Here is a 21,838-nt window from a genome sequence, read left to right on the forward strand (position 1 = left end):
GAGTTTGATGTCAAGAACCCCACTGTGAGCAGAAACTACAACCTCAAGGGTTTTGGCCACAAAGAAGACACCCTCATGCTCAAGTACTGCTGCAACCATTCTTGAGGTGGTTGGAGAAGATGGTTGTAGACGGCAGAGTAGGTTGAGACAATATTGTGATTTCACTGTCCAAAGGATTTCGATAATTTGTGTTTTAAATTTTGAATAAGTTAGATGGGATTAAGGGCATTTAGTGAGTTAAATTGAGGGTAATAACGTCATTCTACTCTGCATTTGACTAATTTACAATTTTAAGTTTCAAATGAGAATAAAGGCATTTAGGTCATTTTACCCCTTACTTTACACAAAAACTTAATTGTGGGTACCTTACAATTTTGATGTGGGTGCTATTTAATTTGAAGAATAATAGGGCGATCGCTAGTCTTACTCTTACCCCAATAATAATAATAGTGGGTGTTGTGTAAAAATCACTTTATAGAAGCACCAAACACAAGCAACAGCCTTCAGTTGAATCTGCTTTATGTAAAACCGTTAATTATCTATTATTTATTTCTCAACAAAATCTTCCCCGTCTACCCTCCCATTCTCCACCCTTGCAACCCTTCCAGGCCCTCTACGCTCCAACATAACTTGCTAGTTGCTACCATCCTCACAACTGACTTGTGTCACTACCAGTGGAAGATGCTAAAGATGCCGAGTCTGGACCACCTTAGTCCGCAGCAACTTCTGTTGAATCTGCTTTTCCGCATGATAGAGATACAAAAAGGGCGAGCAGCAGACAAGGTGGTCCAATTCGAGCAACTTGTGTGAAACCCATTCAGGTTCGCTATGTTCTGCAACTTCCACAGATATCCAGAGCTTACACATGCTGCAAGAGGACCTTGACGAAAACACCTACCTACCAGATAAATCCTGCAATTCAAGAACAAGAACACCCCGTACAAGGACTGGCAGATTCAACACATGTTTTTGACGTAAAATGCATACAAAACAGTGCCTCCTCCGTCTATAATTTTCACCGCCCACCCCCACACCCTTTCCTTCAAGCTCAACACAATTATGAAGTCCTTTTAGGTCTCAAATCTCTTTCAGTGGCTGCAGCTGATGAACTATTGACTCTGCAGCAGCAACTAATTCCATTACCCAAAGTCCTCGCCCTGGTTAGGGTATACTAGAAAATCTGAGACCATCATTCAACTTCTCGTCCGCAAATTCTACAAAGCTTTGCATTCCAGAAATTCAGCTAGCAAAGAGGACTTGGGCAGCAGGAAAACACACTTGAAACCAGCTATACAAATAGCCATCACTAGTATAGGCATCCCTTGTAAGTGCCCTGGAAGGCTGGAAGCTCCGTTATAAATAAGCATCACCACCGAATACATTTTGAATTTCCGGCCTAAATGGACCCAACCAGTTTGATTACAGCAATAACTCAAGTTAGATAAAGATTTCAATCATTCTTCTAGAATATGAACCACTTACACAAGGATCTGATCACTATTTCAGACAAAACCAGAAAGCTGCAAAAACTACACTTGGAAGTTGGAACCATGATTCCCATGGCTGACTAATTATGCATGGGAAAAACAAAATACGATGATCTGAGATTTGGGCTTAAAATTTGACTGAAGTCCAAACCTGACGGTGCCCTAACTATCACAATCGCTGGAATTGCACCACTACCATCACATACCTTATAAGCCTGAAAAATACAACGAAGAAAACTGAGAGGCATTAATTGCTGATCTATCAATCCAACAGTGAGATAGGTCACTGGCTCCACCCACACTGAAGAACCAAGCAGCTCAACAAGAGACTTTTGTATAGTCAGCTAATCTACATAAACCTCTCGAGGCCAATGAATAGATTGATCTCCGGTGTCTTCAACTCAAGTGAGTACTGAATCTGGAACATGAATACCGATCCTTTCCAAATACATCAACTAGCTTCCTGGCAGATTTGAAAGGGACGAAGCATGCCAGAATATCACAATTTCTAATTTCCCAGATCATGCCCCAGTTTTTTAGGCAACCAAATATGCTAAATACCATTGAGAAACATCAACAGTAATATAACTAAACAAACTGAAATCTCACCTTCTCCCGGATAAACGGATGCCATACAACAAAGGGTCTTTATCAACTGCTTAAAATATGGGTCATACGATCCACATACTCGAATAAACCATCAAAATTCAAATTGGGTAAAACATTCAAATTTGTTCAACACCCTCAGGAATGTCATCAAGATCCAGACAAAAATAAAACTTCCAAAAGATCTTTTTAACATCATAAATGTAGCTCTTTACTACTGCAGTACTGGTTGACACAAAAAAAAAAAAAAAAAAACAAAAACAAAAAATCCCTCAGAAAGGAGATCCTTCAAAATGATCAAACATCCTAGAATATATTCAATAAACGGGTTTTGAGCACACATCTCCCCTTGACGACCTATAATACACTATGAGTAATCAGAGGTCATCACTAGGAGAGATGAGTAAAACTTTAAACTATAATTCCTTTATGCTTTATTATCAAAAGTAAAAATAACAAGGTCATATCCGATGCACAAGGCTTAATGCTTAGCAAGGTCTGGGGAGAACAAATGCGTGCAGTCTTAACTTGTTTCCAAAGAAGCTATTTCCAGGGCACAAAGCCCATGAAGATTCAGCAAGTAAGCACTTGGCTAACACACCAAGCACAACCTTTATACCACTTTATAGAACATTCTCAGCTAAGAAGTTATCCATGATTTTGAATTTTTTACAGTAAATTATCAATTGGGCTCATCCTTTCCAACTCCGCTTCAAACAACCAAGTAGAGGTAGAGAGAGAGAGAGAGAGAGGGAAAGAGAGGCATTAAAAGGGCATACCCGGAGCATGTGATTTCTGCCCCTGCAGTGTCTGGTTAGGGCAGATGCACCTTATGGAGAGGGTGTTTCCAGATTCAAACCTGTGACTCCAGGTTCCAATAGAGAAACTGTCACAACAAGGCCCGTCTTCTAGAGAGAATGGCATCCATGTTTCAAAATTCAGGGATTCCAGGTTCCAATTGAGAAACTTGCTGTTGCAACAAGGCCCGTCTTCTAGAGAGGGAACCCATGTTTCAAAATTCAGGAAGACTTGTGCATGAATGCAACACGACTGAAAGTGTTCGACAACTTGTATTCAGTTTAAAAGATGGAATCTCAAGCACTGTTACTATCCAGACGATAAAGAAATCAACCCATCAAAAGAGCAAAATGTGTCAAAGAAAAGATAAAAATTAAAAAAGAAAAAGAAAATCCCCCAATACTTGCATAATTTTAAGCCACCTAACAAGCAAATCTGTTTGGCCTTAACAGAGGGAAGTTAAGAATTACCACATAATTCAGAAAAAAGGGAGGAAGGTGTCTATCTAACAACTCCTCAACGTACAGATCTAAGATACAAGATATACTACATTTAATAATACGAGGGCATATAAAGTAATAAAAACATAAAGCCTAATCAACATTTCTGTTGTTAATAGCGCATATGAGTTTCCTCTACACAATGGATAATCAGTAGAGCCCACATGCACGCAGACAAACTTTTCTGGTATAGTTCCCATAATTAAACCATCAATACAAGCTGCACCAAAGGCATATTTCAATAGCAGGACTAAGTTGGATACATACAAATGACGTCAATTACAGAGAACTCATCAGGTTAAGAAGCAAACAAAAAATCCAAAAAATATAGATCAATCAAATTAAGCATTCCTAAAAGCTTCGCCCAAAAGAAAAGAATTCTAAATGCAGGACGTATGATCTAATTGTTTTCTTTCAACTTAAAAGGCAACAGTGCTCTTTAAAACACAACATAGTCATCACTTAAGACAAAAGTCTCTAACAGCCCATGTCATTCATCATAGAGGACCAGTTTAGCAGCCAACTAAATCAGCAAACTTACTCTCCCTCGATTTAGTTAATTCACTGAACTAGCACTTGGATCCAATCTACAGCATTACAAGTTCAAACAAACATACGGTAGACACACCACATAACAAAGTCTCCCTCCCCCAAATTACTGTTGCCTCACATGATCAATCATTTCCATAGGTAACAGTGATGATTACAGATCCACAGTAATTGTACTTTCAACTCCACCCATACTTAAGGGCGTCCAATCTTCATGATGAGAATTCAAAGCGACTTGATTAAAATGTAAATATCAACCTCAAAGCCAACTCCCTTTATAATATCATGAAAGGTTGCTTAAGCCTGATAAGTCAACCTGGATTCAGTAAATCACTGTAATACCAAAATGCAACAGTAAAATACCATTTCATTAATGATGGATGGAATGTTGGATAACACATACAAGTATCATATAGCATCATTAACTCAATTGATCATTCCACTCCCCCGAACACCAAGTGAAAGTATATAGCTAGAACCTACACTGAATTATAGTCAAGTGCTTTCTCTGAAAACACACATAAAGATCAAGCATGCTTACTGAGAATGAAAATCTATTGTAGCCCCATAAACCCCTAGTATATAGCTGCAAAAAATGCTTGAACTATCAATTATTTTTCATAAGAATAACGGATAATATTAAACCTCTCTTTTTCATTCAAACAATGATTAAATAAGTTCAAAAGGACCATCTTAGTCCACAATATACTCCTCCAAATATATCCCACATTTTAAGATTTGAACATTTTGGGAGGTGTTAAATGCTGGAATTCAAAAGACTGATTGATCTCCAAGAAAACTACCTAAGCCCATACATCTCCACATCTTTACCAATAATACAGATATCAAAAACCCCAAACCTATATTTTTCATCCAGCAAAGCGGAAATACCATCAAAATTGTTCCTTTCAAACTTCCAATTGAAGGATTGCTTGCATCTATCCTCAAACTCAGATGTATATCACAAACATAAGATAAAACCATTATCTCCAGATTGACCTCATCGATTCATACTTGATGCCCTCATGATAATTCATTCATTTAACAAGATGAAGTTGTATTGCATCAGACCCAAAATACAAATATCTTAATTCCTGGCTATAAGTTCTCCAAATAAACTACCTAGAACAAACACAACAAAGCTAAACACAGAGTTTACGAGAGCAACCAATTATAGGATAAAACAGCTACTTGTCCATCACTCAGCAACAGCTTGTCCCCTCTCTGTAAGGCCACAAAAGCATAGTTAGACAATAATGCAATAAATATCAATACATGAAACAAGATATTAACCAGCCAAGTACAATTACCAAACTTTTTTTTTTAATAATAATAGCCTCCTCCAAATGCATGATCGCCTCTGTACAGGGATGAATATGCACCACCAGCATACTGTAAAATAAAAAACGGCAGGGAATTAAGGATTACAAATGGAACAGCATAAGATGCAGAAGTCGTAGTACCTTTCAGAACAATCAATGATACCCCCCCCCCCCCCCCCCCCAACAACCCAAAAAAAAAAATAGAAACAGACTCAATTGTTCTCCCAAAAACCCCCTCCACCTCAAGTCTCTCTCTAACACCCCAAGATCACCTCCCAGTGTCTCTTTTCCTACCCTGTACCCCAGATATCTTTTGCTATTCCTCCTAAAGCCTCTTTCTCTCTCTTTTATTATTGTAGTTTGATTGAAAAATGTGTTGGATAATGCCTTTGAACACTTAACTTGGTGTGCTTCGTAAGCCCCGTATTGAGTTTGAGATCCTCTAGTGGAAAGAAACCCAAAGTTAAGTGGTCATCTCTGGCCTTGTTACTTTATACTTGATTCTTCATTTTGAGATAGATTCACTCCATTTGTATCTTATAGTGCGAATTTCAACACTGCAACATCAACTTGTATCAAAGCAAATTTTGACTCTAAGCTTAGAGGCACAATTAAGGCAACTGTGAATGGCATATCTCGAAGATGTTTGTTGGACAGAAATATGCAATAACAATAAGTAAAAACCATACAACTGAAGGCTCAAGTTTGCAATGATGATAAAAGTATTAATTTCAATATTCTTGGTTCAATTAGGCTGTTTGATTGAGTTAATCGGGCACCAGAAGACTTCATTTTGGCTGATCGATGAGTCCCATATTTCTAAGTATCATAGACTCCTTAATTTTCCGTTGATTAATATAAAAAGCCTAATTTACAAGCCCAACAAGAAGAGATACAGTTAGTACACAGGATAAGTAGATAAGTGTTTGGTTTAGATAAGGATGCTTAATAACTACTGAATTCTGTCTTGAGTTTATTCACTTTTCCAAGTGTATTAGACATTAGGAGTCTTATGAGTCACATTAGGAAGTTTAGAAGGTCTATCTATTAGAACACAACACCCACTCCAAACCCCAACAAAATAATTTGAGTAAAGAAAAAATTTTCTTTGAAATAGTTTTGGTGTTGTTGAGCAGTGCATACAAGATTGGAATCCAAAACCGTCTCTTCATCTCTCTTCCCTCGCTTTCCATTGTTCTATTTTTTTCAAAGCCCCTTAGTACTGCTTGTGCTTCATTTATCTCATATATAATCACAGATATTGTTGAGCAAGCTTAAATCTGGATTTTTAGATAGCATTAGTTTTCTTATCCAATACCTAAGTACATAAATTCTTATATAGACAACCCTTGACCAATCACCTATTTTGATTAACCAACCAACCCAAGGACCTTATTTGGACGGATGAAAGTTTGAGTAGTTCAGCAAAGTGCGATTTTTTAACAAGTATAAATAGCTGAATGTTATGCACTTACATCTGAACCATAGTAATCATGATCATAGGGATCACCACCAGCTCCGAGAGGATCTGAAAGAAATTAAGGCTAACAAATATGAGTTTACCAAAAACCAACTTTAAATGTACAATACATGCATGCATCAACCTTAATAAGCTCATACAAAAACTATACCTCGGAAATGACTGCCTCGAGATGATAGTGATGGATCAGGATAATCATACCGTGGACGCAATCTACTAGGCTCCATATAAAGGGGATCTTGGTCCTGAAGGAAAGAAAAGAATAAGAAAAAATGCAACCACAGTTTTCAGCAATAAATGAGAGCTGATACAACAAGAATGTCAAAATAAATGTAAAAGATGCACGAAAATATCACATCACATATAATATACATCCCTTACCATCATAGAAAATGGTCTTTTCATCCCATGACTACCATCATACATGTAAGGTTCATCAACAAAGTGCCTAGCACCAAAGGGACCACCAAATTCTCTTTCTGGGGAAAATGGTAGCCTCCTAGACTGACCCCTCTCAAAAGCACCATATCTAGGCCGATCAAATCTTGATGAAGAAGCAGCACGCGGGACAAACTCTTCAACGGGTGCATGAGGTCCCCTAAAGAACCCCCTTCTTCCTCCTGCATTAGTAAAAAACAGAAAATGGAAGATAACAAAACCATGTCAATATAAAAATCAACAAAACAAAGTTTCAAGATTGCAAACATGCAACTCACAACATCCCCCCCCCCCCAACAAAAAAAATAAAGGGGGGAAAATAAAAACTACAGTTCGTTTTCTTTTTTGAAGAAGTCCATAAGTTTTTTAATTTACCTCGTCCACCAAAAGATTGCCTCTCATGAAAGTCAGGATAGCGTCCAAAATCACCACCAGCAGAAAAACCAAATCTTCCAGTTCGACCACGACCACGTCCTCGTGGATAGAAGCTTCTGCCACGCTGAAAATTTATGGGGGCAAAACCACGTCCACCCCGTCCAAATCCCCTACCTATAGTGCAAAAGGGAAAAAATTAAAAGAGGAACATGAAAGAGAAGTGTTATCTGTAAGGCACAAGCATCTACGCATGTTTAGCCGACCAAATCTCGAGAAGGTTCCACCAATGTGACCGATCCTAAACCCACCACGCATTCCACCTTTAACAGCTTGAGTCTTAGGCAAAGGATTGGCCAGCCTTACTTTCACTTTTGCCTAATAGCACATAGCAGTCAAACACAAGAAGTTAACAATAAGCTGGGAAAATCTTTAAGTTGATAATAAACAGAGATTTGAGCACATAGCAATCAAACACAATAAGTTAACAATAAACTGAGAAAATCTTTAAGGTGATAATAAACAGAGAAAATCTAACTAAAAGGCCAAAATATTGCATGAACATACTTATACAACTACATTTCTTTTAGAAGACAATTGAAAGAACTATGCAATCTAGACAACTGGGGATTTTTTTTTTCCCCTTCGCGGAAAAGGGAAAACCAACTCTAATTTTGAATATTTTTCATGTTTGCTTACTAAAAGAAGCAATGAAAGAAACATCAAAACATCAAAAAGGCACAATATGAATGTGCTCCAACAACATGAATCTTTGCAGGAGCCATAAATAGCAATACCATCTTAACATGGAATATTCCCACATAAAAATTAATGTAACAGCATGAGATCCCAAATCGTCAAACTGGAAAGCTACCTTCGACTTCCCATCACCCAATTCTGTATTATTTACACCACTGACGCACACAACTGCTGCTTCATGAGTGGTATAATCAACAAATCCAAAATCCTTCCTCTTTGCAGTAGACATGTTCCGGGCAAGCACAATGCGTTCAATCTCCCCATATTCTTTAAACTGTTCCTTCACACGGTCTTCATCCCAGTAAGAAGGAAGCCCATCAACAAAGACTGACTTAACTTGTGCCATAACCTCAGGATCTGGTTCACGTAATGGTTCAGCAAAAGCCACTTTGGCAGTTCTCTCAGTATGGCCAAAAACAACATCCGGTTTCTGCAGTCGCTTGTATGCCAGCATTGCATCAGCATGACAAGAGAACTCTAGGAAAGCAAAACCCCTGCTCAACCCTTCGTGTTGAGCATCTGGCACAAGGGTAATATTCTCAACACCCTCAACACCATATTCCCTCAGCTTTTGCTTGATCTGTGAGTCCACAAAATATGTGAGAAACAATTCACATCATGGTGGCAAACTGGCTTCAGCTTAGTGAAAAACTTACAGCTTCCTTTGTCCATGTGTTGCAGATATTACCCAAGAACAGCGTGTCATTGTCCTCACTGGAGGCAATCCCACATCGCTTCCCACGTATCTATCAGAATCGAGTAAATAGAAGTTAACAGGATACATATTTAGAAACCACAAAGCTAACAGAAGAGAGAACTCTTACGACAGGATTCTTCAATTCTAACAACGCCCGAGTTGCCTGCTCCTTGTTCGCAAATTTAACGAATGCATATCCCTTGTTCTTATTTGTTGACGGATTCCTGTGCAAACGAACTTCAACAATTTCTCCAATCTTCTCAAAAGCCTTCTTAACATCTTCCTCCACCGCATCCCTGTCCAATCCCCCAACAAAGATCTCTTGTTCTTTCTTCATCTTCCGTTCCTTTGCAATTGCAGATATTTCCATTTGTTCATCTTCCCTCACGCCTTCCTCATCTGACGCAAAACCATCATTCTCCGCACCCTCTTCATCCACAGGTTCCTCCAGTCCTCCTTGCTCTCCTAAGCCTTGCATGTCCTCGTCAGCAACATTCTCATCTCCCTTCAGTTCAGCATTTTCACCTCCCATATTTTCCACTACGTCTCCTTCCATGCTAACTGGGTCACTCTTCAGCTCCTTTGTATCTTCAACAGCGGCTGGCTCCTCGTTAATTTCTTCCTTGGGAGCCTCCTCCACGTTCAAAACAACTGATTCATCCTTCTTCGGGGACTCCTGAACACTTACAAGCGCATCTTCTTCCTGGGTCGCTTCTCCCTTCGAGACATCAGCTTCTTCCGGAGTTTTCTCTTTATCGGGAGATGGTCCAACTTCTGCAAGGACAGTTTCTCCCTTTGGTGGAGCATCTATTACCAATGCATAAGCATTTTCATTTCCAGTTGATTGCTCAGGCTTCACTACCAATTCGGGTGTTTGTGTCGAAGAAGCTTTCGCTACAGCATTATTTCTATTTTTTCCTGGAGATTTCTTCGTTGCGGCTTTCGTGGCAAGGCTTGGTTTAACCTCAGGCGTCGCCTGAGTAGTAACCGCCGGAGAGCCGGAATCTTCCGCTGAAGAAGTAAAAAACAAAAAAACCGTATTTGCTTTGCAGGAGACGATAAAAGGGTAAGAAATGATTGGGTTCGTAACAATTGAATCAACATTATTAACAATAACCTCCTCCCATCCATGAGAACAAAATCGATCTTTAGGATAGAAAAGAAAAGAATATAAATCAATTTGGTTAGGGCTTGGAATAGTACCTTTTGATTCGGGCTCTGAGACAGTAGTGGCCGTCGCGGTGGCGCTGGTGTCATCGGAGGGTTTCGGTTCAGTTGAAGATGCAGAGATTGGAATTTCAGCGGACTTGGGTGTCACCGTAGAAGATTCCGGCACTTCTGATGATACCTTCGGAGGGGTTTTGGAGGTAGCCTTCCTCACAGGCGTTTTCTTCACAGTTCGAGGTTTGGGAGAATCTGTATTCCGAGTTTTCATTGCGAGATCAAGACAACAATATCAAAATGTCCAATTTAGATTGAACGGGATTGTGAAAACCAGGTGAACGAACTCTGACGTCGGTGTCTTGTCTTTCCGCCTTCCACAGATGAAATTTTGGGACGTCAAACTTAAAACCAAACGGCAACACTGGGAAAAAAGAACTACAGATCTCGGTATGCTTAAGTATAAATATCTTAAGAAATGAAAATTATCAACAAGGTCAGGGTGGCCGAGTGGTCTAAGGCGCCAGACTCAAGTTCTGATCCTCGTGAGAGGGCGTGGGTTCAAATCCCACTTCTGACAAATACAATTGTTTTAAACTTCCTCTAAGGGATTTTTTTTTTTTATTTTTTTATAATAGAACTGCATTCATAAAAAACTACCAAGATGAACAACCTGGAGGTAAGAAATCCACCAACAAGGGAGAGGAAACGGGCCAAACAGTCAAACTCGACACTGACTGGGCCCTCTTAACTAAGGTGTCTGCTAAAGCATTAGACACTCTTTAAATAAAAAATAAAATTACAGACATCAATATCTTGACATAGCCACCAATCAAGGGGATTGGCTTGCCCGCCCTTTAAGGCTAAAGCAATATCTTTACAATTACAATGCACCACTTCCCTTTTAAAACCTAAAGTAGTTGCTAGAAATACGAAATCCCTAATAGTTTGAGACCTTCAACTTTTATAAATCGAATTCAATCCAAAACTGCAATGAGTAGGATGACACTGAATCCCCATAGGGGAGGGGTAAAGGTGTGGGTGGTGGGTGGTAGGCGGTTTTTGGTGAGATGTTCTGCCTTGAAGGGTGATTATCACTCAGCCGGTACCTCTATCTCCCTTTATATCTAAGAGTAAATATAATATAGCAAAAGAAATTGAGGTTTGAGCAATTGTATGATCTATGCGATAGATCAAACCTCCTTATTTTGTAAGGTGTGAAGAGTGTAATCTTCTGTGGTATACATGATTCTTCAATTTTTATAGTTTATTGGTGATATTATTGAGTCGAGAAAGACGCTATAGATGCATACAAGAGTAGTAGAGAGATGCAAATAAATATATATTTATCTAGTGCTCAAATGTCAAGTAAATTTAAATACAAGGAGTGATTTTGCGTTGGCTATAAGTTAGTGGTGCCGGAAGTAGATTGTTTGCTAGCCATTTTTGAGCTGCAGAAAGGAGGTTCTGATATCCTTTTTATCTCCCCTACTGTTTGATGAAATTTTAGCATTTTGTGTGCCCCCTTGTTGTTTCATTTATTTGGGATTCCCGCTCCTTTAACAACCTCAATGTTGTTGTTCTCGTATTTGTTGAGATCACCATCTCCAAGACTTGCCATTAAATCTTTCATAATCAAGGTAATTGTATTACAAATTCTTCAAACACAAAAAAATGAAATTGCAAATTGAGAAATGAAGATCTTTAGCCAATCCGGAGAGTTTGAAGTTGCAACTGAACGAACCACCGATCAATGAGGTTGAGTCACACCTTGAGTGATGTCTTTAAGGTAATTGATGCACCCTACTACCAAGGGTTATTCGCACCACCACCTCCAAGATAAAGTAACCTCCAACTAGAAGATAAGGTAGTTATTTTAGTCCCTTCAATGAGCCAAAAGCTAGAGCACAACACTTAGACAAATTAAAATAAATAAATTAACTTTGTAACACAAATTATGCAAGTGTAAGGAGTGTATCAATTTTCCACACCGCATGCAAGGAAAGGTTGGGTTGAGTTTATATAGGCCCAAACCTCACTTTACACCCCGGGGGGGAAAAGGGGGGAAAAGGGGGAAAAGAAAAGAACACCCAAACCTAAAAGAGAGACAGGCCGGGCGGCCCCCCCCCGAAAACCCAGGGGGGGAGGGAGAAGGGGACCCCCCCCCCCCCCCCCCCCCCCCCCCCCCCCCCCACGGGGCTTTTCCCCTCCCCCCACCGCCCCCCTTAGGATTCTTAAGGCAATGAATTTGATTTAATCCATTCAATAACATTAACCCCACTCATGGTAATGACCATGAATGGTCATGAAGTTGAAATGAGAATTGATGATTAAGAGTTAGAATTGAAATAAATTCCACCCATCAAGTAACCCCACCACACCACCATAATCAAGACCATTAAGACCCATGACCAATATCACGAAGAGCCTCATAACTAAGGTTACGAAGGGCCTCATTTACTCATGGTGCCTCATTACCACCCTCACCTCATGGGTCCCACACACTAACAAAATAATTAAATAAAAGAAATACAAAAACTAATTTTTGAAACTTAATATAAATAATATAAATTTTAATAAAAAATCTAACAAATTTGCTTATATGTTGTCTAAATCCAATCACCATACTCCACCAACCAAAAGTGAAGTAGCACCAGAGCTTCAATGGTGTTTTCTAGGTATTAAAGAGCACGGCCCCCCCCACCCCGGGGAGGGGGAGGCCCCCTCTCGGCGCGCGCGCGCGGGCCGCGCGGCGGGGCCCGGCCGGGTGTCGCGGGGCCCGTTGGATCCAAAAAAAAAAAGAGCACGGACTTCTTTTGTGAATTTAAAAAAATCAAGTGAAGTTCTGTAAACACTCCATAGGCAAAATGGTAATTTAAAATTCAAAGTTAACAAAACTAACATTAGGTTTTTAATAATAATTACAAGTTTATGATATCGGTCAAACTGAAATATTGATTACTTGAGTGGAATGAAAAAAATCAATATTTGTCCCCATTATTTTTCCCACTTAAAACGGAGTATTTTTTGTATTAAGTCGGCCAATATTTTTATTATTTTTTGTAAGTATACTAATTGGGCATACTCATGTTAGTGGGGCCGCCCAACCCGCCAACCGCCCGTTTGGAGGGTTACAATTACAAAGCCCTAATCGTCGAGATGCAGTTCCCGCCTCACTTCACTGGAGATCTTGGTTCTGCCATGAACGAGTCTGAGGTCGAAGTGAAGGCTTCCAAAATCGTCAACTCCCCAGACGCCGAAGTAGCAGCGAGTGATGCATCTCTCTCAAAGACAGGTGAAGTTCATCTAACACCAGAGGAACTCATCGCCAAAGCAATAGCTCCAGTGAAGAAAGACCACCTCCGACTGCGACCCGTAAGGCCTGGCTATAATGGATATATCGATGATGGACGAGTTTCAGAACAGAAACCTATTTCGTCTAATGTCGTGACGGATAAGAAGAAATCTAAGAGACAATTGAAGAGGGAACGACGACAGGTTTAGTATCTTCAGCCATACTTTTGTTGTTGAATGAGTTGGCGGCTGAATTTCAGTTCGTGGTTTTTGCTTCTTTGATTTCTCTTTTTTTTTTTGGGATTCTTGGATTGTTCTTAAAGCTAAATTTTGATGGAAACTATATGGTTTTAATTTGCAGAAGTTAGAAACAACAACTAGTCTCTCGATTAAATCTGAAAGCAAACTTGAATTGCATTATACTACCATGATTTCCCTTGGTTTAACTGCTTAATAAGAAATCAGGATTTTCAATTATCTTCGTCGAGCAATTATGATCTGCAATATAGTCATTGAAACTTCTCAGGCTTTAACAATCTCACTCATGCTGGCCATCTTTATTGGTGAAGATCTTGTCAGACGATTGGTGAGGCGAAACTCCGTGCCTCATCAAACTTTGACATCATTCAGATAAGAAGCAAGCGGAGGCATCATTGATGTCTATGTTTACGTATAACTGAAGGACCAAGGAATTTCAGATGCTTGCTTCCTTTAGATTATCTTTAGTAGAACATTGATGGCTCATTCTGTCTAAAGTGGCCGACTAATCTCACGAGGCCGCATTCTGGTCATCCTTGTATGACTATTTGCATGTTGTAGTATATGTTATTTCTATGCTAATGGCAAGATTGTGTGTATTCGATTTCTGATAGCAATGCTTCCATAACTCTCAGGAACAGAAATCGCCGCTACACGTATGTCCTGAAGTTGCAAAGACGGGAAATGCCAGTTCATGTCGTTACGGTGACAATTGTCGCTTCAGCCATGATGTGGAAGCCTTCAAGGCCCAGGTACTGTAATTTCTTTTACATGTGTTTTCTGAAGCTGTTGCTTTATCATTGGACGAGATTTTTATGTAATATAAAAAGTTCGTCACTCTGTACATGTATGATGGGTCAAATGTTCTCAAATGCAGAAGCCAGCAGATTTGGAGGGAAACTGTCCTTTTGCAGGTCTTGAAAAGCCATGTCCTTATGGATTGGCTTGTAGATTTTCAGGTTCACATAAAGATGGTGTTACTGCAGAAAATACGGTCATCCAGAAGATAGGCTGCGAAATGAATGGACTGAATAAAGACGTTCAGAAACTATTGTGGAAAAACAAAATGTGCTTTTCCAGGGCTGATGCTCAGCTGAAACTTCTTGGGTTATCGGTAAGAAAACTTCAATATATGCCACATAACTCTTTCTGCTCATTTCATGCATGTATGCAGGCTCGTCTAGATAAACTTTATATTTTCTCTTCCTTATCATTCATTCTTTCTGGAACTCTCTTAATAGACATTTCTTGAATACGTTGCTGTTTTCTTTCATATTTCATGTATTTTTACTTAGCTTCTCATTTTATTTGGTTTTATTTTCTCACTACTTATACATAAATGAGTTATAATTTCACTGAGCTCTGTTGGGCATGTACCATCCTTCTCTTCGTTTTTGTTTTTGGGTTGCACGATTCCTGTTCCTCTTGATAATACTTCTTTTGGAGTGGTTCCATCATTCTCTTTATATATAAACCTGACAGTATTTCCTGCAAGAATGTGTTGTTTTTTTGTTTTTTGGTCATTTATTAGTAAAACAATGAGTGTTTTGATATTGCAGTATGTTGGTCTGGTTTATCACTGTGATTTGATTATTTATTTCTGATTTGTTTTTTTATTTCCAATTAGTCCCATTGTTAAAATTGTTATATTCCACTAAAGTTTGAGATAGATTCCAGTTGTCTTACTCCACAGCTGGTTTTATTCCTGAATGGCAGAATCAGGCCAAATCAAAGTCAAAAGATATTGAAACTAAAAGCATATCTGGTCAAGATGTTTCTAATGGGTCTATTGCTGGCCATGAAGAAAATGATAAAGATGTGGGTGATTCTGATAAAGCAACAGACTGCACTCCAGAGGTTCCTTCAGAACAGGATGTGGATGTTGAAAGTGATGTTGTTCGACCACAGAAGAAGGCAAAAGTCCCAGTTGAAAATTGCTGCTTAAGTGAAGAGGGTAATGGTTTGGATTTATTCTTCATTGTGGTTTCAGTTGGTTTTATACTAGTTGTTATTGCTACATTGTCACTTACTTTGCACCATTTGGGACAGGATCAACTCTTCCAATAAATGATTTTGAGAAAAATTGTGTAGAAAGTGAAGCAGAAGCGAAACCAAGTGATGACATTCTTACAGAAACCGATGTAAGCCTCAAATTACATCCTCGAGAAAAGAAGCTAATTGATTTCAGGGGGAAGCTGTATCTTGCACCTCTGACCACTGTTGGCAATCTGCCATTTCGAAGGGTTTGTAGGGAATTGGGGGCAGATATAACATGTGGTGAAATGGCTATGTGTACAAATCTCCTGCAGGTATATATCTTCTTTACATGCCTACTCAGGTTTCCTATTTTATTTTAACATTCAAAGGTTTCAACTTAATTACGGATGTATGATATTCCTCAATTAGAAAGTAATAAAATTTTCTAACTTATCGAAAATTCCAAAAGGTGGACACTTCATAATGTGCTCGTGTCCTTTTTGGGGCTTTTGCAAGGAACTTGATTTGGATTTTCAGGGATATAAATATGATGCTCCATTATTTAGCAGGATACTTTGCTTTGTAATCATCTGAGCGAGTAGTTGTTAGGGTCAGGAGTTCTGAGAGGTTGACATTTCATGGATAACTTATTTTTATAAGGTTTCATGAAGGCCCAAATTGAAATTGTGGAGGATGAGCTTTAAGGTGGTCAATATTATGGACGAGAGACTGTGTTATCGGGAAGTTGAGCTACTCTAGTACCTTCGAAAGTTGCTTGTGTTCTTACTTGCACAGTTGCACTAGAGGTTCTCCCACTCCTCAGCATCATTCAGTTTGCCTGCGTGCCTTGCCGTTGCTTCACTCTTTGACATGGCTTTTTTAACAGCTTTTAAAGTAGTACTTTCTTTGTCACTGGCAACTCAATGACTCCCCTTGTTTCTGTCTTTGCTAGAATGCTTCAAAGGATACTGATCATCCCTCATTCAATTGAGGCTACATCACTAAGCTATATAATGGAACCATGGGTGGTTCTTTTAGCACCCAGGTTTTTTTTTGGGAGAAAAGAACTCCTATTGTGAGAATGTCAAGTGCGTCTAGGTGAGACTGTATGTTGAGAATCAAGTTACCTCAGTGGGACTTTGATGGTTGGACAACTAGTGGGACTTTAGGCTGCCACCTACCTGTATACCTCATAATTGCCGTGGAGTCTTGGTGATTCAACATGTCGGGGCAGGGCAAAATTAGATGCCTTGTCTCCGGTGAAACACCTGCCTGCTACTTAACAGCAGATTGTGGATTCATTCAAGTTCTTGACTGATCGATTGATGGAAGTGGAGCAATGACACAAACAAATATGAACTAAACAGACTTATGAATCAATTAACGATAATGATCATTTGACTCAGAATGAGCAGAGTAGCTCATTAATTATGTCACACTTGCCAGTTTTACTTAGTTATGATCCTCGATAAAAGGTTTATTGTATTTTTTGGTTTTTAGTTATGATCCCCAATAAAATTTTATTGTATTTTTTGGTTTTTGACTGCTTCAGGTTTGTTGTGTTTTTCTTTATTCTTCTTCCTCCTTTTTGAATTGATGCTGTATTTTTCTGTAGCTTACTAAATCTTGTAAATAATTTGATCCATTCTCATTGCAATTTTACCATGAATGATTGAATCAGGGGCAAGCTTCAGAATGGGCATTACTGAGGCGGCATTCATCTGAGGATCTCTTTGGTGTACAGATATGTGGTGCATACCCAGATACCATTGCAAAAACTGTTGACCTTATAGACCGTGAATGTACGGTTGATTTTATTGACATAAATATGGGTTGTCCTATTGATATCGTTGTTAACAAGGGTGCTGGCTCTTCTCTTCTTATGAAACCGATGAGAATGAAAAGTATCATTCAGGCAGCTTCTGGCACAGTGGATACTCCTGTAACTGTAAAGGTACTGCCCTCCCAAGGTTATAATGGTTTTGGACATTTCCAGTTAAGATGATCTGGGCTAATGAGCAGATAGCATTTCTTTGGTCCCCCCCCCCCCCCCTTCCAAATCAGATTGGTTAAAATTCCAACATGTTTTTCTATATTTGATTGAAAGGAGAGTGAAATTACATTGAACTGGTTATAAGGTTTCCTTCTTGTTTTAGACCCTCATGTTGTCCTTTATCATTTCCATCTGACATAGACTATTTTACAAATATAAAATTTTTGTTCCTTTAGGTACGGACTGCTTATTTTGAAGGGAAGAATCGGATTGATTCATTAATTTCAGATATTGGTCAGTGGGGTGCCACTGCTGTGACGATACATGGCCGTTCTCGTCAGCAACGCTACAGCAAGCTTGCAGATTGGGATTACATCTATGAATGTGTTAGGAAGGCACCAAATACTTTGCAAGTCCTTGGCAATGGAGATGTATTTTCTTACTTAGACTGGAACAAGCACAAGTCTGATTGTCCTGAGCTATCTACTTGCATGATTGCTCGAGGAGCATTGATTAAGGTTCTCCTATCTCCCTCATGTTTATGTAAAATTCAGCATATTATTTTTGTGATCTTTTACTCCGAAAGAATTCGGAATATCATTTTGCGATCAAGGTTTAGTTTCCTGGATATAAAATGGTCTATTGAATGAAGAAGCTTAATGTGATGCAGCCCTGGATATTTACTGAAATTAAGGAACAGAGGCATTGGGACATCAGTTCCGCTGAACGTCTGGATATTTTGAAAGACTTCACACGTTGTGGCCTTGAACACTGGGGTTCAGATAACAAAGGTATGTCCTGATCATGTGTTAACTTTAGCATCTTCATAGTAGCTGTACCCGAAGGCATCAGCGGCAACACCTGGAAACTCTAGTTATAGAGATCGCCTATTCATACAGTGATGGGGCTAAGATCTAGGCTGGAGTAATTATTGGAATGGAAACACTGAAGGGATGGTCTTATGGATTGATACAATTGGGCAACTTTCACTCTTTACCTTAGATATGTAACTCTGCATATTTTAAGTACAATGTGTTTCAATGGTCAATCATGAAATTAGATCTATGTAAAATGAGTCTTGACCCAGATTATGGCATTGAAATGGGACAAATAGCAAGTGGATGGATAAATTCAAAATATCAAATGAGTTAAAAATCTATTTAGAGTTATCCCTATAAATATGAGGAAAGAGAGAAGAAGAGAAGACAAAGGAGATGGCTGTAACCTTCGAGCCCCAACCTTGTTGAAGATTGTCACGTCATTCAACATATAAGAAGACAAAAGAAAATACATCATAAATGATCGAATCATTGTCCACATTAACAGTATCCATGAATACTACACGTTGACGGTGCTGTGAGCTCCTTATTGGATAACTTTTAACAATAACCCCCACAATGAAGAGAAGAAGGAAAATGAACATGTTGAGAGATCAATATGGTGCAAATTGAACCTAGATTAAAGAAATGAGGAAAGCGTGACTGTTTTTGAATTGGTCAAAGAGATTACCCTATATACAGGACTGTGAGTAATGCAAAACTAGATCAGGGTTACCTAGGCCCAAATAAGCCCACAAATCACAGTAATAATGAAACTCAGAATTATAAAGTTCTGGAATTCAAACCAAACCAGCTTGTAGGGAACTTAACAAATTTAGGTTGAGTATAGATGGAATCAAGGACAGCCTGCCTTCCAAATCTCAGCCAATTCCGATGGATTGAGGGTGAGATGTGTAGGTGATACCAAAAGAGAAGGTTATGAGATAACTTGCAATTAGGCACTGTGTTTGGACTTCAAGGATGATGTGTGTAGTCATTAATGTGATGAAGCCTTGCAGCAAGTTTTGGTCAATTCTGATGAGCAGCGGAGGAGATCTGAGTTGGTGATAAAATTAGAAGGTTAGAGCTGCAAGACAGTTGCAGGCATAGCCTGCATAGGAGCTCAAATTGGGATTAATTGGAAAAAATGCCCTGTTGGAACAGACGTGAGTCATAAAAGCAAGTCTGGTTCAGTTGTTGCAGGTGGTAGGACAGGAACAGGCCACACCATCCTACTCATAGTGATGGCCAACAGCTGTAGTTGAGAGCTTTGGTGAAGAATGTGATGTAGCCACAATCAAATGGAGCTAGCCACATAAGTCTTTTTGGGGGGTTAGGTTTCAGATTTGGGGAGAATAAGAGACTAGGGGTTAGGGTTACCTGTTGGGGATAAGGCTTGGGATCAAATATTAAGAGGACCGAGGGGAAGGTTCTGTCCAAATTGGAACAAAGGCTAATGGTGGGAAGTATGACGTTCAAAATTAGGATTCTGGGTTAATTTTAGATTTTAGGGTTAGCTAAAATTAAGGGTTTTGCTAGGGTAGTTGCAAGTAGGATCGAGTTAAGGGCTGTTGATCTTGGGATCTTGGTGAATTTGTTGACGGTAGGTAACTGGGAAAATAACTCTTAAAACAAGGACCCTCAGATAATCTTGCTCTCTCCTGAGGAGAAGTTATTTATTTATTGCTCTTGGGAGTAGGCTTTACTAAATACTTGTATTTCTTCCTTTTTAATCCACGACCCTTGGAGCACCAGGGCACTTTTTTTTTTTAATTTTTATTGTATTTTATTAATGTAATATAATATATGCCCGCAGGTGTGGAGACAACAAGGCATTTCTTGTTGGAGTGGCTTAGCTATACATATAGGTACATACCTGTTGGTCTGTTAGATGTTATTCCGCAGAAACTGAATTGGCGGGCACCCAGTTATTTTGGTCGCAATGACCTTGAGACGCTAATGGCTTCTGAATCTGCTGCTGATTGGGTATGTTGCTTATATTCATCATGGGTTGATTTACTTCTGATGGTTTTCTCCTCGAAATTGTCTTATTGTTTTAATATTTCATAATGTAGATTCGGATATCTGAGATGTTGCTTGGCAAGGTTCCTGCTGGATTCACATTTGCACCAAAACACAAATCTAATGCCTATGATAGTGCAGAAAACGGGTGACTAAGGTTTGCTGCTCTGCTGTTGTGGATGAATTTGTCTCTTCTTTGATGGCAAGGTGGTATATTTGGTCTTTTGTGCCCATCCCTTTTGGATATAGAGACCACACTTTACTCTCCTGGGCTGTATCATTATAAAATGGTTGCATTCCATTCCCACCATTCATTTGTTCTAATTATTCAAGTTGGAACCGTGATGGTTATAATCATTGACGAACTCAACTTATGAATCTGTTACATTGAGATTCAAGCCTGGACTCTTTCCAGCTACTCTGTGTTAGCACGAGATGACCAGTATTCAATTTTGTATTACTAACTTATTTCAACAGCCAAACAGGGGAGGTTAAGATTCAAACGGTGTTAGTTTGTGTAATGATATGATCTTTGAGATTGTTGAGGGTTAGCACAAGATGAACAGTATTCAATTTTGTATTACAAACTTATTTTAACAACCAAACAGGGGAAGTTAAGGTTTAAACGGTATTAGTTTGTGTAATGATATTGTTGAGAACTCTACTAATGTATTTTCAGGTGGAAAGTAGGCGAGTGTCCTTATTCCTGTTGCTTTACTCGCAAGTTTTACAGCGGTTTCTTCCAAAGGTGGAAAGTTGGGCTGGTGTGTTTATTCCTTTGCTTTACTTGCAAGATTTACAACGGTATCTTCTAAATGGAAGTCAAAGCATTGTAATACAAAACCTATGCCCTGTTTTCTTTTGCAGTCCTTTTCATGCAAGAGTTTTGTTTTGTTGATTACCAAAAAGTTTAGTTTAGTTTAGTTTTGGTTTAGTTTTTATTTTTTTATTTTTAAATCCCATTCCTAGCATAACACTTTACTTTTCAATTAGTAAAAGCTAGTGCACATGACGGGAGTTAACTCTGTTGCGGATGCCTTCGCTTGGAAGGCCTTGATAGTTCCATGCCCGACCGAATGGCCTGTTACCTCCGATTGGCTATTAGAGCTTTCTTCAGCCTCTTCTTTTGCACACATTGAATAAACTACTTAGTTACCAAAGAAGAAAGAAAAAAATTCCTCCAAAACTGATTGGCAAAAAAAGAAGGAAGAAGCTTTTTACAAAATTTTCCAAGAGTCAGCACTATTTGATGACAAGATATAAAATAATAAGTCTTAACCCAACTGGGGATCTTTTCTAAATCAATT

At 39.0% G+C, this 21,838-nt stretch overlaps 2 protein-coding genes and 1 non-coding gene across 3 annotated transcripts; 2 read left to right on the forward strand and 1 right to left on the reverse strand.

Moving 5' to 3' along the window:
* Nucleotides 1-22: 22 nt before the first annotated feature.
* LOC149017022 (uncharacterized) lies at nt 23-10,580 on the reverse strand. The gene is made up of 11 exons (XM_089151325.1): nt 10,212-10,580; nt 9,136-10,019; nt 8,968-9,057; nt 8,427-8,891; nt 7,819-7,930; nt 7,556-7,729; nt 7,124-7,362; nt 6,894-6,987; nt 6,738-6,790; nt 5,251-5,332; nt 23-5,164 (listed from the first exon to the last, which is right to left on the reverse strand). Exons 1-10 carry the CDS (start codon nt 10,441-10,443, stop codon nt 5,264-5,266), a joined length of 2,412 nt encoding a protein of 803 aa, XP_089007451.1. The 5' UTR covers nt 10,444-10,580; the 3' UTR covers nt 23-5,164; nt 5,251-5,263.
* An 85-nt stretch (nt 10,581-10,665) lies between these two features.
* TRNAL-CAA (transfer RNA leucine (anticodon CAA)) lies at nt 10,666-10,749 on the forward strand. The gene has a single exon. It is a non-coding gene; the product is annotated as a tRNA-Leu (tRNA).
* Nucleotides 10,750-13,292: 2,543 nt separating this feature from the next.
* LOC149017024 (FMN-linked oxidoreductases superfamily protein) lies at nt 13,293-21,370 on the forward strand. The gene is made up of 10 exons (XM_089151326.1): nt 13,293-13,667; nt 14,357-14,473; nt 14,599-14,835; nt 15,438-15,675; nt 15,771-16,030; nt 17,380-17,652; nt 17,928-18,209; nt 18,362-18,482; nt 20,326-20,495; nt 20,585-21,370. The coding sequence occupies exons 1-10, from the start codon at nt 13,329-13,331 to the stop codon at nt 20,681-20,683; spliced, it is 2,136 nt and encodes a 711-aa protein (XP_089007452.1). The 5' UTR covers nt 13,293-13,328; the 3' UTR covers nt 20,684-21,370.
* Nucleotides 21,371-21,838: the final 468 nt, after the last annotated feature.

This window comes from Hakea prostrata, chromosome 4, assembly GCF_041222555.1.
Source record: "Hakea prostrata isolate BN-2017 chromosome 4, UWA_Hpros_2, whole genome shotgun sequence".
Classification (NCBI taxonomy): domain Eukaryota; kingdom Viridiplantae; phylum Streptophyta; class Magnoliopsida; order Proteales; family Proteaceae; genus Hakea; species Hakea prostrata.

Coding starts and splice junctions, on each gene's coding strand:
- LOC149017022 (XM_089151325.1), bottom strand. CDS start 10,443: ATGAAAACTCGGAATACAGATTCTCCCAAACCTCGAACTGTGAAGAAA. Junction 10,020..10,211: donor CTCAGAGCCCGAATCAAAAG/GTACTATTCCAA, acceptor TTACTTCTTCAG/CGGAAGATTCCGGCTCTCCG. Junction 5,333..6,737: donor ATGATTACTATGGTTCAGAT/GTAAGTGCATAA, acceptor TTTATTTTACAG/TATGCTGGTGGTGCATATTC.
- LOC149017024 (XM_089151326.1), top strand. CDS start 13,329: ATGCAGTTCCCGCCTCACTTCACTGGAGATCTTGGTTCTGCCATGAAC. Junction 16,031..17,379: donor TGTGTACAAATCTCCTGCAG/GTATATATCTTC, acceptor TGATTGAATCAG/GGGCAAGCTTCAGAATGGGC. Junction 17,653..17,927: donor ATACTCCTGTAACTGTAAAG/GTACTGCCCTCC, acceptor TTGTTCCTTTAG/GTACGGACTGCTTATTTTGA.